This window comes from Ictidomys tridecemlineatus, chromosome 3 (assembly GCF_052094955.1).
Source record: "Ictidomys tridecemlineatus isolate mIctTri1 chromosome 3, mIctTri1.hap1, whole genome shotgun sequence".
In the NCBI taxonomy this organism is placed as follows: Eukaryota; Metazoa; Chordata; class Mammalia; order Rodentia; family Sciuridae; genus Ictidomys; species Ictidomys tridecemlineatus.
The window spans coordinates 89,301,926-89,317,889 of record NC_135479.1 but is presented as its reverse complement, the minus strand read 5'-3'; the positions used below and the strand labels follow the sequence as shown (position 1 = coordinate 89,317,889).

General features: G+C 36.6%; 1 protein-coding gene across 2 annotated transcripts in view; it reads left to right on the top strand.

Moving 5' to 3' along the window:
* Positions 1–15,964, top strand: part of Slc9a9 (solute carrier family 9 member A9) — a 541,578-nt gene that overhangs the window by 323,165 nt on the left and 202,449 nt on the right. For both annotated transcript variants that reach the window (XM_078043469.1, XM_078043468.1), the window contains exons 10-11: positions 7,513–7,626; positions 9,259–9,370. In XM_078043469.1, the coding sequence (XP_077899595.1) occupies positions 7,513–7,626; positions 9,259–9,370 (226 nt within the window). The remainder of the gene's footprint in view (positions 1–7,512; positions 7,627–9,258; positions 9,371–15,964) is intronic.

Here is a 15,964-nt window from a genome sequence, read left to right as displayed (position 1 = left end):
TGTCAGATTGTCAAAGGTTTTTAAAAATTGATAAAAAATTAATGTTGCCAAGAGTGTGGGGAAAAAGTACCCTCTGCAAAATGAGTAAAGATGCAAATCGGTTCATTCTTTCTGAAGATCAGACTGGTAGATTGCTTAAAAAGGAAAATTAATGTATAGCCTTTGACAGAGGAGCCCACGTCAGGAGTTTTACCTAATCACACAGATGGAGAGAGAGGCCTCTGTGAAGATGCTCAGAGCAACATGGTTTCTAAGTGAAAAAATCTGAATACAGGTGTCTAAGAATGCATACAGTGAAACCAAATGTGGTTAGTAGAAAGATACAAAGGGATTTTGTCCTGCCATTCAAAATTGTACAGTAGATTCAACTTTGTTTTCATGGAAAGAGGCTTATCAAATACTATTGAGTTAATTAAAGTTATCTATAGAAACAGATAGCCAGATGTATCTGATGTTATTATGCATGATGACTATATACTTACGGCTATATGAACAGAGAGAGCACTGAAAAAGATGTCTTACAAAAGGAAAATTGGTGTTTTTTCTTCTTTTATTATTGTTATTGTCTCTTTTTTTTTTGCACTTGCAAATAACTTTTAAAGAAAAACACTAGAAACAGGTAGAAATGCCTGTAACCTACCAAAAATAAAAAGATGAAGAGTTGCTGCTAAGCAAGGCTAGAGGAAGCCAAACATTAGCAAAGGTTTTTATTCTATTTTAAGATTTTTGTTCTAATTTAATCTAGTTCTTAAAGCTATGAAAGCAGCACAGTTTCATGGTATAAAAAAAAAAAAAGTAAATGTGTTAGTCAACTTTCATTGCTGTGTCCCTGTGACTAAAATACCTGACAAGAATAATTTAGAGGATGAAAATTTTATTTTGGGCTCATGGTTTCAGAAGTTCAGTTCCTGGTTGGTTGACTCCATGGCTCTGGGCCCAGGTGAGGCAGAGCTTCGTGGTGGAAGAGTATGACTGAGGAAAGTTGTCAGCTCAGGACAGTCAGGAATCAGAGAGAGAAAAAGAGGGCAGGAGAGACACAGTCCAAGGCCACACCCCAAATGACCTACTTCCTCCAACAATGTCCCACCATTCAGCAATCAATGTATTAATCTAGGAAGTTTATTAATCCACTAATGAGATCAGAGTCCTAATCATTGCCTAAAAGACCCACCTCTGAGCCTTGCTGGACTGGTGACAGTGCTTTCCATACAGGAGCTTTTGAGGATATTCCAGACCCAAACCATAATAGTAAACCTCCATAAAGTGATGTGAAAGTTTTGTGGATGTGTATAGGAACACACTCAGATGGATTTGTGTTAGAGTCTGTAAACAAGTCAGGATGGCGCCTGGCATTTTGCCAGAGGGAGTGGTTTGTGAAGTAATGCCATTAGAGCCATTAAGTGTGGAGATTCCTTATTGGTTGACTGCTGTATCTAGTTTATGTTAATTAAGATAAGCTGTGTGGAATGTATGTATACCCCTCCTGTCCTACAATAAACGGTTCCCACTCCTGCTGTATCAATCTACACAAGTTGCTCGTCACCCCCCGGGGTATTTTGCTGCAGCTGGACTGCAGCAGATTTGTATGTATGCAGACCTATCTTTTATTTCTTCAACTTCCCTTTTCTAGTTTAATAATGGATGTTGGATGTCTCCTGTATCATCAATACATAATGGAATTCTCTAAAAATATACCATTACATGAATGTATCATTCTTTTTTTTTTAATTACAGTATTATAGATATACATAGTTGTTGGGTTCATCCTGACAAATCATACGTGCATGGAATTTGATTGCACTTCAGGATCCCTCCCTTTTCTCTCCCCCTTTTCCCACCCATCTTCTCTCCTATCACTCATTCTCCTTCATCTACTCCACTACACTTCCTTTCATTCACCTATTTATTTATATTTGATTGGTTGTTTTATGCATAAAGGTGAAATTCCCTGTGGCATATTTATATGTGCATATAGTATGATTTTTTGAGAATGGGGATTCCATCTTTAGTTTTTCAGGATCTGTTATTTTTTTCTCAAATTTGTGTATAGTGTGTGTGTGTGTATACATATATATCACATTTTCTTAATTGAATGTGCTATTATTTAAACATTTCTTATATTATGAATGTTTGTTTGTTATTTCTAATACAATATCTATACCACTTCCTGATTTAAAAATTATAAACAAAATAACTGATGAATTCTTGAATAATTGATAGATAATTTTGGTATTCTCATGTAAATTTTTCATTCTTCTGTAATTTATTTGGGTGTAAGAAGTGAACTAGGAGTCCATCTTTAGTTTTTCAAGATTGGTTAATTTTTTTCTCAAATTTGCCAACTTATAATATTTGCAAATAATTCATTTTTTCCCAATTATGTAATAAAATTGTAATTTCTCTCTAAATTGATATACATTTATGGTATAAAATGAAATACCATAAAATTGACTGGAATAGAGGACCTGGAGAAAATGAGTTTCACCTAGAAAATTATATATGCAAGTTGAGGTATCGATGCAGGATTACGGGTATCAGGACAACTCTCCTTTAGAAAGCAACTAGTAGTATACAGAAAAGGAGGTATTCAGAAGAATTTGAGGACACCAGAATAGCCAGAATTTGAAAGGCCGGCTACTGAATAAAAACAAATAAAAATGAAGTATAAAGTAGGTAGGAAAAAATAAAGATAAAAGAAATTAATGAAATGGGGGAAGAGTACAATACAGAAAAATCAACAAAGCCCAAGTTGTTTAATGAAAACACTCTTTATATTGGAAACTCTCTAAAAAGATTTATCAGAAATGAAAAAGGAAAGAGCCAAATTACCAATGTCAGGTGTGAAAGGAAAAACTAGAGGCAATAAAACATGAAGGATATTATGAACAGCTGTATGCTAATAAATGTGAAAATGTAGATGAATGACAAATTCATTGAAAACACAATTTACTAAAGTGATACAAAATAATCTGACTAATTCTATCTCATGGTTTGAATATGAGGTGTCTCCCAAAACTTCATCTGTGAGACAATGCAAGAATTTTCAGAGGTGAAATTATGAGATTATGGGAAGTGTAATCTAATCAGTGGATTAATCCACTTATGAAAATTAACTGAGTGGTAAGTGTAGGCAGGTAGGGCATGGCTGGAAACCAATTGGGGGATGCCTTTGAAGTTTATATTTTGTTCCTGCCGAGCAAAGTGCTTTATCTCTTTCTCTGCTTCTTGGCTGTCATATCTTGAGCTGTTTTCTTTCACCATGCCCTCCACCATGATATTCTACTTCACATTGAATCCAGAGATATGAAGTCAGCTGACCACGGACTTGAATCTCTGAAACTGTAAGTCAAAATAAACTTCATCCTCTAAGTTGTTCTTGTCAGGTCTTTTGGTCACTGCAACAAAAAGCTAACTAACACATATCTGTATCTATTGAAATAATTACTTATATAAATAAAAATCTATATACAAAGAAACTACAAGCCCAGAATTAGTCTTAGTGTTTCAGCAAGAAAGCAACCAATTTTTTGATACTTATATAACTTTAACAATACAATCTGGAAAGTACTACACAATATATAAGCACAAAAAACCTTAAACATATATCAAATCAAATTCAGTGGCATATGAAAGAAAGGATAATACATCATGATCAGTTAGGTTTTATTGCAGGAATGCAAGATTATTTCAGCATTTAAATCAACTAAATTAACTACTTTGAAAGAATGAAAAAACATATGATCATTCTAATAAGTGAAGAAAAAGTATTTGACAAAAATCAACACATTGTTATTTTTCATGTAACTATTGCTAATACACTAAGAATAGAAAGAACTTGTGTAATCTGTTAAAGAGGTTTCTATAAACTTAATAGAGAAACATTGGAAGTGGGTTTTTCTTTTGAGATTGAGAATAAAATAAAAATACTCATTACCTCTTCCATTCTATGCTAAACTAGAGGTCTTAACAAGTGTAATGAAACAATAACAACAAATATAAAAAGATGCAAAGTGTTAAAAGACTGAAAAGGAAGACAAAAAGCCTAATCTTATTTTATAACCATGTTTCTTAAAAAGAAATTGTGAAAATCCAAAAAAAAAGAATTAATCAATAAACTGAGAATTATTAAATAAATTTAATAAAGCTATAAATGTAAGAGCCATTAAAAATTATATTTGTGAATATAACAAACAATTAGAAAATGAAATAGGAAAAAGATTTTATTTACAATCATAATAAATGGTATCAAACACTTAGAAATAAATCTAAATAAATTATACAAAATCTTACTATAGAAATTACTAGAGAAATTAAAGAAAATCAAAATAGTGATGAGCATGAACAATGTTCATGGATTTAGAGCTTTAATACTGGAAAGATGTATATTTTGTCCAAATGTGTCTAAAAATTCAATGCAATCCCATCTAGAATACCAGTAGGAAATTTTTGTGCAAATTAACAGGATGATTTCTAAGTTAAAATGATAGTGTCAAGAGGAACAAGTGTGAATTTGAAAAACAACAAAACCAAGTATTGGCTACAAGATTAAGCAATTAAAACTGCTAATGAAACTTGTGTACTACATGCAGATACACAGTTAACTTGTAGTGTTTGTCAGTGTTGGATTTCAATGAGCTGAGTGAATAAGTCAAATTAAAACCCTGAGTTATCCAAAGGAAGCCAATCTCTAAACTAAATCTTTAAGACCATAGAACCCCATGTAATGTGTATAGCAAAAATTCTCATCATATCTCAATAACTAGCAGGGACAGTTAATTTGTTCCATGTACTTTTCCTTTCTCATTAGGGTCATAAATAGATAAAATTGGGGTTGGGGGAATAGTGGGCAACAATAACAGACTGTTATTATCTGAAAAAGTAAAAAGTTGAACCCATACCCTTCTGTTTATATACTAATAGAGTGGAAAATGTCTTTAAAAAACTAGTGCAGAACTGTGGAGGGGAATTTTGATTTAAATGATAGACCTCTACTTCAAACCAAAATGATTTCTTTGTCTCTTTAATTCAAAAGTCCACAGGTAGATTTTGCTTTGGTGGAGGTCGAATACAGGTAACTTAAATAGTGCAACCAAGACCCAGCTTCTCTCATGACCATTTCCCCTACGATCAGAAGAATGGCAGAAGCTTCCTGGACATCATTTGTGAAAACTTTTGATTTCTCATCCAGTGAGAACACATTAATCTTTGTCCTGCAAGATCTTTTCCCTGCCAAGACCTCATGGAATTTCTTTTGCTCTCAATATGTCTCACCCACTTTGGAACCATACACATTTCCTAGGGAAACGCATTGATTTGAGTAATTTAGTCATAAGGCTACGTGTTTCATATCTGAGCTAGGGAGATGATGGAGAACAAGGATGACCCTCCAGAGGAATACTGGGGTGTCATCACTTAAGAAAAGGCTGAGTAGATTCCAGGAGGCAAAATATCCTCTAGGGCAAAATACACTTGGGATGGGGACTGACGGAGAAATTATATGAATTTAAACTTGTTTTTTGTCTATTAATGTTAAAAACCAGGTTGCTGATAAGGATTAAATACTTGTGCCTTCCCCCAAATTTGTGTTGAATCCTAATTCTCACTGGGATGCCATCTGGAGGTGAGAATTTGGAGAGGTATTTAGATCTTGGTGGTGGAGACTTCATGAATTGAATTAGCATCCTTATTGTCTAGAAGAGACACAGAGAGATAATTTCTCATCTGTGTGAGGACAAAGCAGGTGGCCATTTGCAAACCAGGGGAAGGGTCTTTGCCAACATGGAAGCTGGCATCTTGATCTTGGACTTCCCAGTCTCCGAACTGTGAGAAATACACAACTGTTACTTTAATCACTCAACTCTCACTTTTGGAAAAAGTAAGGTGTTGAGGGCCACAACCGAGTCGGGATGACATATGACATTTTTGCCAGAAGTAGTGGTTGAGAGGTGACACCAGTGAGCCATTAAGATGATGACTTTTGAGTTCTCGTGGAGTTCCCATTGAGTTCCGGTTGAGCTCTGGCAGGGATTCCTGAAGAGTTCGCAATGGTTGGAGAGATGCTGGAGGAGGGATTTCCGGTTAGTGGTTCCTGGAGGAGACATGTGGCGTTCGGGAGAGTTCCCGGGGAGCGTGTGTGGAGTGTGCTGGTGGAGTTCAGAAATAAAGTTTGTTCCTCTTGAGTGGCTCGTGATTTGTGCCCAGCCAGACTGCAACAGTAAGGATATAATGAGGTAGAAAAAGGTTGCCCCTGAGCCCATGTTTTCAAGTTTTCTGTGGCTATTTGAGGAGCATGTTTGTTTATATTACTCTAGAAACATAGAATGAGTGCTCAGGATACTTGATGGCAGCTGCCACTGCAGAAGGACCATCTTGGACTGAAGAAGCTGTGTCTTTTTTAATCCTTTCTTTCTATTCCTTGTTTTAAATAACGTTCCTGACAAAATTCTGCTTTTCTTTCTGTCATCTGTCAGGGAACAGGTATTGGGAATTATTTGTGGGGTTGTAAATACATTACATGAAAAAATAATGAGTCCTTAAAAAAGTCAAGAGAAATGCCTCCAGAGACGTTTACCTAACCGTGATTTATGAAGGTCCGGGAATGAAGTTTCAGAAACTTCCAAAATGAAAAGTCTGCAACATAAAATAAAGTCTCTTCCAAATCTGCCTTTGTTGCCCCTGGACACATTTCCCTTTTACTTTTAATATGGAAGTTGGAGAACGTTTTTCATGATCAAGTTAAATTGTTTAGTTAATGGTCTAAGAATAACTCTCAGGCGCATCCCTGGGCACAGCATGCTATTACTCCATTCTTCTGACTGAATTTGATGTATCTATTGTGTTCTTGCTGCATAAACTGATCCCTGGGATTAATCATTTTCTTTTTTACCAGCTAAAAATTGTAGACATTTAATGGATATGCCTACATCAGTCAATTTAATGAGTGTCATTGTCTGGGGCTCGAAATAAACTGATTGTGCTAATGCTAAAATATAATCAAAGTTCATCCTTATTCCAAATTTCCCAAGTTTGTCTCTTCTGCCTGCCTGAAGAGGGTAATTTAGTCTAAGTTTTTTTTTTTTTTAATTTGGTTCTTTGGGGCCTGGGTACTTATGTACATCTCCTGGATGATACATGGAAGGGGTTAAGTCATCCTGCATCATTTACTGCAACTCAATTTATGTTTTTTGAATGGAATATTTTGCCATCTTAGTAAGAATCACTGCATGGCAGAATCATGCTGGTTAGTACTACCTGGGGTAACTCTTGTAGCCTCACAGTTGAAAAAAATGGGATGTGGCCATGCCTGTGGCCTGTGTCACCTGGTAGAGAGAGAACCAGGTAAGTCAACTGACCTGACAGAATTGGTGGGGACCACAGGCCCCAGAGAGGCTGATCACATTGAATGGCTTTCCAGATGATGGAGAACCACTGGCTCATCAAACACAGTTCCCAGAATTTCAGTGGACGGAAGCCTGAGTGATAATTAATTTTTGGTTTCTGTTTTATTTTCAGTTGTTTGAATTCATGAACTTTTTGGCCGAGAACGTCATCTTCTGTTACATGGGCCTGGCGTTGTTCACTTTCCAGAACCACATCTTTAATGCTCTTTTTATACTTGGAGCCTTTGTATCCTTTGAAATACAAAACATGGGGTGATGAGAGAAGAGAGCCTACTAGTGACTTTTAAATGTACGACCTCGGTTTCCCTGTGAGGCTCAGACTCAGGCAGACAATGCCATTTCCAGTCAGGAGAGAAAAACATCCTAACAAATTGGGGACATCATTAGATACCTGTAGTTCAGGATAAGACATTTGGAAAATACTGAGGGAAATAAGAGGGAACACTAAAGGAGAGTGACATTTTTAAAGTATTCCAAGGATATTTAGCTAAAAATTTATAAATCATTTACATAAAAATTATGTCAAGACATTTCTTATGGGAAATGTATTTAATTGGAATTCGTACATCAAAAGGCAAGCAAGATTATTAAGCTTTGGAGATGTTTTCATTGCAAGATGGTAAAATTATTTTTTCAATGATGGCCTTGGAACTAACATACAATGAGGAACTGATGAAATTTGCATGATAGATATACTCTCAACATTATAAATATTGTGCACATGTAAAATTGTTTCAGTAAGAAAGCATCTTTGCTTTCCTAAGAGGACAGATAAAATCTAGACTTCACCTTCAATGCAGAGGACTTTCATGTCCATAGGCCTGGGGCAGGAAGCATCCCCAATGGGAACAGATATCTGCCTAAAGGGACACTGAGCCACCAGGAATGTCCCCAGGCATGGTTAGCAGCTGCTGTCCTTCTTCCTATGTGGAAAATGAGAGGATACCTTCTTGTGGCACTGGTAGATCATCTTCACAGCCAGGAGAGCTGACCCTTCTTTTAAAGCTATCCTAACTAAGCACCTGCACTTACCATCTCCTCCTCCTTTCATTGAGCATTCAGCTGAACTCTCAAATTAGCCTATCGTGCTAATTTCATCAGATTCTTACTCTGTCTGATTTCTCAAATTTTATTCAAAACCAGGATCTAAGGAGAAAGTTCCCTCTTCCCAAATAATATTACTCCATTGAGAACAAACCACAACAGACCATCAGGAATGGAGTCAAAGTCAGCAAAAAAAAAAAAAAAAAAAAAAAAAAGAAGAGATGGATACACCAGTATTTTCATAGATTTTTTTACTTCTACAACCTTGATTTTAATAAAATGCCTCTTAAAGCGGCAGTTGTATCACATATTTAGACAGACAATTCCTCTCAAAATTAAATCCACTAAGAAAGAAAAAGGGAAGCAAAACTGGCTAGATACGAGTGTATAAACTGATGGAAAGTGAGATGCGAATCATGAGCAGAAAAGTGCATTTGTCCTTTCTAAAGCGCTGCTTGAGAAGATAATGCCAGGAACAGTCACTGCCTCACATTTCACAGCAGAATTGAGGATGGAGCCAGTCATTGGCACCATAAATGTGATGAGAAAATTCACAGTGATTGAAATGGTATGGGGCAAACAATTTTAAATCACGTATGTATTCAAAGAAAGGCAGAGTTCTCTATGATTTCTGGAAAGGAATTGACATGGAGAGATGACTTCTGGAAGCAAGATGGACAGGTAGGCATTGACATGTTTATCTTTGTTTTCTGGGTCGTAATATAGAGCAGCTTAAGGACACAATATTTAAGCTGAGAGTCAACCCCTCGTCACAGTGACATTTTCCTCAACGTGTCCTTGTGCTTGTCTACAGCTTGCAATTTTTGTTGCTAGAGCCTGCAACATATATCCACTCTCCTTCCTCCTCAATCTGGGCCGAAAGCAGAGGATCCCCTGGAACTTTCAGCACATGATGATGTTTTCAGGTATGTGAACTGCATTGTGCTCACACAGTATTACACAACAGGGGACACCACGAGGAGCCCGAGAGACCCATTGTACCCAGCACCATGCTGGTACTTCCTCAGGGTGACAGCAGGATTTCCCTTTCCAAACAGGAAATGCCATTGAAGAGAACTCATTGATATATAGCATCTTGTCAGAAAGAGGCCAAAGGTGGCTATTTCACTTTCCCCTGACCTGTTTCAAATCAGCTTCCACACGGAGGAAATTGAATTATCTTTTGGGGAACAGCATGATTAGGGTAAGTGGTGAGTGACCAGTGTCATCCTCATCCAATGTTAAAGTTACTTCTTAGAATCCCTGCTCCTTCCCCATACTGGGGTCCAGAAACTTCTCGTGGTGACCACAAAAACAAATTGGATCTAAGTGTGCTCTGTTATGAGTTGAGAAAATAGATGTGAACTGAGCACTGGGCAGATGCCCAACAGGAGTTCCGGGCTCTGGTTGATGAACCGGCGAGATCTCTGCTCCCAAGGAGCTTATGTTGTAATCACTGAAACCACACCCAAAGGCTCCTTCCAAAAGAGCACAAGATGATTCTTTTGACTGCTGAACAACTCTGGAGATTGAGGTTTCTTTCTATCCAATATGTTTTCCACCCATCAATCTTCTTTGGGTACATAGTTCCTAGACCCTACATGTGTTCTAGGTACATTTGTAGCACACACGGCAGCAGTTTATTGAAGGATATACAAAACCAGAAAAGAAAACTCCTATCAGAATAGTACAAACAAATAGAATTGGGGGCACCCAGGGGCATATGGAAAAAGTGAGAGAAACTAACACTAATATTTGCTATTTGTTGCTCACTGTTATCAATCCTGCGAAACAAGTATTAGTTGATGAGAAAACAGAGGTTCAGGATCTCCAAGGGGTCAAGTAGCTTGGTCAAGGAGAAAAGCACTCCTGAACCTAGATCTGTGAGACTCCCACCTCTAACCCTACCAACTACCTAAAAATTCACATTCTTAAAAGTAGTACCAGCAACAAAAGGTTTATTTCACCTTCAGGTCTATTCTAGCTTCTTCTACACAGTCAAAGGGAGCAACTCCTAGATGGAGAATGAATTGTTCAATCATGTAGAGACAAATGAAGATCCAAGGTTAAAGAGTACCCTCTGAGGTTTCTGGCAGGACTTCCTGATATTTCCAGACATGGTAGGATGAGAGAGAGAAGCATAAAGAATGTGATGTGTTTGCTAAGTGAACTTTGGCAATGAGTGGACTTTTATTATGGAAAGCAAGAGGTAAATTTGATCAGTTAACAAATAGGAGGCTAAGATCAGGTTGCATTTTTGCAAAGCATTACTAGGATCTGGAAAGCATTCATCCTTTTTTTCCCATCAAAATATCCATTGCTTTACTCTGGAGCACAGCAGTTTATTTTCAAAACTTGGATATTATTTTCAACATTGCTCTTTTTTTTGACAATGATGTTTTGAGAATAATGTGAGGTTTTTGATGATCATGTTGGGAGGCAAAGTGTCTGCTCAAATGGCCACCTGGCTTGATCATTTCTCTGGGCTTTGGCACCTTCTAAGTTTGCTTAGCTGTAGGATTAGAACTTCAGTAAAAATGGATAGAAGTCAGCAGTATGGTGAGTACAGCCAAAGGTTGTGAGAAGAGACCCATAATTTAATGAGGGATTTATGATATTTCAAAGCAGGAGTTAGCAAACTATGAGACCCAATCCGATCCATGCTTATTTTGTTTATGAAGTTGTAGTTTAGCTACATCCCTTTGTTTACATAGTGCCTGAAACTATTTTTGCATTTTAGGAGGAAAGTTGAGTAGTTGCACCACAGACTGCATGGTTTGCAAGACCTAAACGATTTACTCTCTGCCCCTACTCTAAAGCATTCTCACCCTCCAGAAGGAAAACAATAACACCCCTCACATCAATGGGGTGGACATTACTAGTTTAATCCATGGGAATGCCAATCAGCTAATTCTCATCATTAAAAAGACCAGCATATCCAGTTTTCAGGACATGTACCTGCATGTGACATTGATGTCCAGAGAATACCACCATTGTGTTGCACATTGAGCATCCTTGTCATCCACCAGACATTGAGTCACTGTTAGTAATTTATCAGCTTAAATGCAAGGGTCGCAGTCACCATGGGTTAAAGTGGGCCTCTTTCTATGTATTTGACTAGATTTTTGTCGCATACACTTTTCACATTAAAATAAATCTGAACAACAAAGAGATTGGTTTCTTCAGATTTTTAACAGTCATCTTATTATATGTTAATAATATTGATAGTATTCCTTGGTAGGGTAGAAAGAACATTGGAATTTCCATTAAACAGCTGTCATAGCTTTTATGGGAGGACATTGCAATGTTAGCTAGTTACATAATAGAACCAGAGATGCTATAACTCAACAGTCAATTTTACCTTCCCAGGAGCTTACAAGGACACCAGTTTGAGACTCAAGAGTACACAGTAGGATGGGTGTTAGTGTTGTCTCTCTCTTTCAAAAATTTTTTATTGTGGTTACAACACACATAACAAAATTTACCATCTTAACCGTTTGTAGGTGTGCAGTTCAGTGTCAATAAAAATTTTTTATTGTGGTTACAACATGCATAACAAAATTTACCATCTTAATCATTTGTAGGTGCGCAGTTCAGTGTCAATACATTCATACAGTTGTGTGGCCACCACCACCACCATCTCCATACTCTCTCCATCTCCTAAAACGGAAGCTCTGTACCCCTTAAACAATAACTCTTCACTCTCCCTCCTTTCGCTCCTTGGCAACCACCTTTCTCTTTTCCATCTCTGATTTTGACTATGCTAGCTGCCTCATTTAAGTGGAATCTTATAATATTTGTCTTTTTGTGACAGGCTTATTATTATGTCCTCAAAGGTTATCTATGTTGTACCAGATTATAGAGTTTCTTTCCTTTTAGAGACCAATATTCCTGCATATGTATCTAACATACCCTGCCAGTCCATTCATCCATCAACAGATGGTAGGGTGACTTCCATGTTTTAGCTCTTGTTAAACCTGCCGCAGTGAATATGAGTGTACACATGCCTCTTTAAGACTTGCTGTTGGTTCATTTTGATGTACATCCAGAGGTAGAACTGCTGAGCCGTGTAGTGATTCTATTGATTCTATCCATTCCTACTGTGTTCCAAGGTGGCTGGACCATTTGGCATTTCTACCAACCATGCACAGGTATTCTAATGGCTCCACATCCTCACCATTTATCTTCTGGTATTTTTTTCTCTTTTTTAATAGTAGCCATACTAGTGGGTATGAGATGATAGCTTGCAGTTTCCATTTGCATTGCCTCAATTGTTAGTCATATTAAGCAGCTTTTCATGAGATTTTTGGCCATTTGTATATCTTCTTTGGAGAAATGTCATTCAAGTTTTTTTTTGCCCATTTTAAAATCATGTCTTTTGTCATTTCATGTTGAATTTTAGACTTTCTCTGTTGCCTGGAAACTAACCCTTTATCAGAAAGGTCACTTACAAATATTGCCTCCCAGTTCCATTTGTTGCTGTTTTTACGTGTTTGTATTGTCTTTTGATATACAGCAGTTTTACAATTTTCATGAAATCTGATTTGTGTGTCTTTCTTTTGTTACCTGTGCCTTTGGTGTCATATTCAATAAACTATTGCAAAATCCAATACTGTGGGCCAGGTTCAGGGTGCGGACCTCTAATCCCACCACTAGAGAGGCTGAGGCAGGAGGATCCTTTCAGTTCAGGAGTTTAAGATCAGCCTGGGCAACATAGTGAGGACCTGTTTTAAAAAAAAAAAAAATCCAATGTTGTGATGTTTTTTACCCTATGCTTCTTCTCATAATTGTATAGTTTAGCTTTTACTAAGGTCTTTAGTTCATTTTGAGTTGAGTTTTATATATGGTGTAAGGTAGGGATCCAATTTGACACTTTTTTTTAAATTTGTTTTTAGTTATAGGTGGACACAATATCTTTATTTTATTTTATTTTTTTACATGGTGCTGAGGATCAAACCCACTGCCTCATGCATACTAGGCATGCACTCTGAGCCACAATCCCAGCCCCCAGTTTGATTCATTTGCATGTGGTTATTCAGTTTTTCCAGAATCGTTTGTTGTAAAGACTGTCATTTCCTCATGATTGGTCTTGGCAACCTTGTCAAAAATTATTTTGCCATATATGTGAGGGTTTATTTCTGTTCTCTCTACTCTACTCCACATCACCAGTGCCTTTGTCATTTATATGTCTCTCTTTCTGCTAGGGCCACACTGTTTGACTGCTGTAGGTTTGCAGCAAGATTTGAAACCCGAGTTCTCTAGCTCTGTTCATCTTTTTTTTCAAGATTGTTTTGGTTACTGGAGATCCCTTGAGATTCTATATGAATTTTCTACTTTTTTTTAATTTTTAAATTTGTTTTAATTGTTTAATGTTTACATGAAAGTAGAATGCATTTATGCACTTTGATATATCATACATAGATGGGGTACAATTTCTCATTTTTCTGATTGTACATATTACAGAATCACATTGATCTGCAGTCATATATATACATAAAGTAATAATGTTTCATTCTCCTAACCTCCCTATGCCCATATCCCGCCCCCCGTTCCCCTCCCTTCACTCCCTTCTACCTAATCTAAGGTAATAATATTCTTCCCTAGTGCCCCCACACCCATTGTGAATTAGCAGCCACATATTGGAGAAAACATTCGGCCTTATTTTGCTTGCATAATAATCTCTGACTCTATCCATTTACCAGCAAATGCCATAATTTCGTTCTTCTTTAAAGCTGAGTAATATTTCATTAAATATATATACCACATTTTCTTTATCCATTCATCTGTTGAAGGACACCTTGGTTGGTTCCATAGTTTAGCTATTGTGAATTGAGCTGCTGTAACTTTGACATGGCTGCATCACAGTAGTATGCTGATTTTAAGTCATTTGGGTACAAATTGAGGAGTGGGATAGCTGGATCAAATGGTGGTTCCTTTCCAAGTTTTCTGAAGAATCTTCATACTGCTTTCCATAATGGTTGCACCAATTTGCAGTCCCACCAGCAATGTATGAGTGTACCTTTTTCCCCACATCTTGTCAACATTTTTTGTTGCCTGTATTCTTGATGATTGCCATTCTGACAGATGAAATCTTAGTGTAGTTTTGATTTGCATATCTCTAGTTGGTAGAGATGTTGAACACTTTTTCATATATTTGTTGACTGATTGTATTTCTTCTTCTGTAAAGTGTCTGTCCAGTTTCTTAGCCCATTTATTGATTGGACTATCAGTTTTTTTGGTGTTAAGTTTTTTGAATTCTTTATATATCCTAGAGATTAATGCTTTATCTGAGGTCTATGTGAATTTTCTATTTTTGCTAAATTAAAAAATGTTTCTTAAGTCATTGGTCCACTGACTAAGGAGATTGAGGCAGGAAGAACATAAGTAAGTTTGAGGCCAGTCTTGTCAACTTAGCAAGACCCTGTCTGAAAGGATTGGGATGTAGTTCAATGGTAAAGCACCCCCGAGTTCAATCCCCAGTACTGCAAAAAGGAAAAAAAAAAAGCATTTGTATTTTGATGGGTGTTATACGGATAATACAGATATCTTAATACTATTAAATTTTATAATCCATGAATATGGGAAGTGTTTCCACTTATTTATGTCTTCTGGAGTTTCTGTAAGCAGTGTTTTGGAGTTTTCATTGTCCCAATCTTCCAACTCCTTGGTTAATTCCTAAGTATTATATTGTTTTGCTATTTTAAGTGGAAATACTTTTATGATTTTCTTTTCAGATTGTTCTTGGTTGGTATTACTGATTTTTCTGTATTAATTCTGTACCCTGCAACTTTACGAATTTCTTTATTACCTCTAGTAGTTTTTAATGTGTGTGTGAAATCTATATGGTTCTCTGCATGTAAAATCATATCATCTGTGACTAGAGACTGTTTTAATTCTTTCTTTTCAATTTGAATGCCTTTATTTATTTATTTTTTTTGTTTACCTGATCACTCAGAATAGAATTTTGAGTACTATGTTGAAGAGAACTGATAAGAATGAACTTCCTTACCTAATCCTGGTCTTATAGGAAAAGCCTTCAGTTTTTCGCCACTGAATATGATATTTGCTATCAGTTTTTCATACAAGATTCTTATTATGGTGAGATGGTTTTCTTCTAGTCATAGTTTGTTGAGCTTTCATTTTGGCGGTAGGGTAGTCATAAAAGATAGTTGGATTGGGCTGAGGCTCAGTGGCAGAGCATTTGCCTAGCGTGTGTGAGGCGCTGGGTTCAATCTTTAGCCACCATATACAAATAAAATAAAGGCATTCTGTCCATCTACAACTACAAAAAAAATTTTTTTAAAGATAATTGGATTTTGTCAACTGAAAAAATTATGTGGATTTTTCCCTCCTTCATTCTGTTAATGTGGTTTGTTACATTGATTGATTTTTGTATAACAAATCATCTTTGCATTCCAGGAATAAATCTCACTTAGGCATGATTTATGATCCTTTTAATCTGTGCTGAATTTGATTTGCTATTATTTTATTTTGTTGAGAATTCTTGTATCCATGGTCAT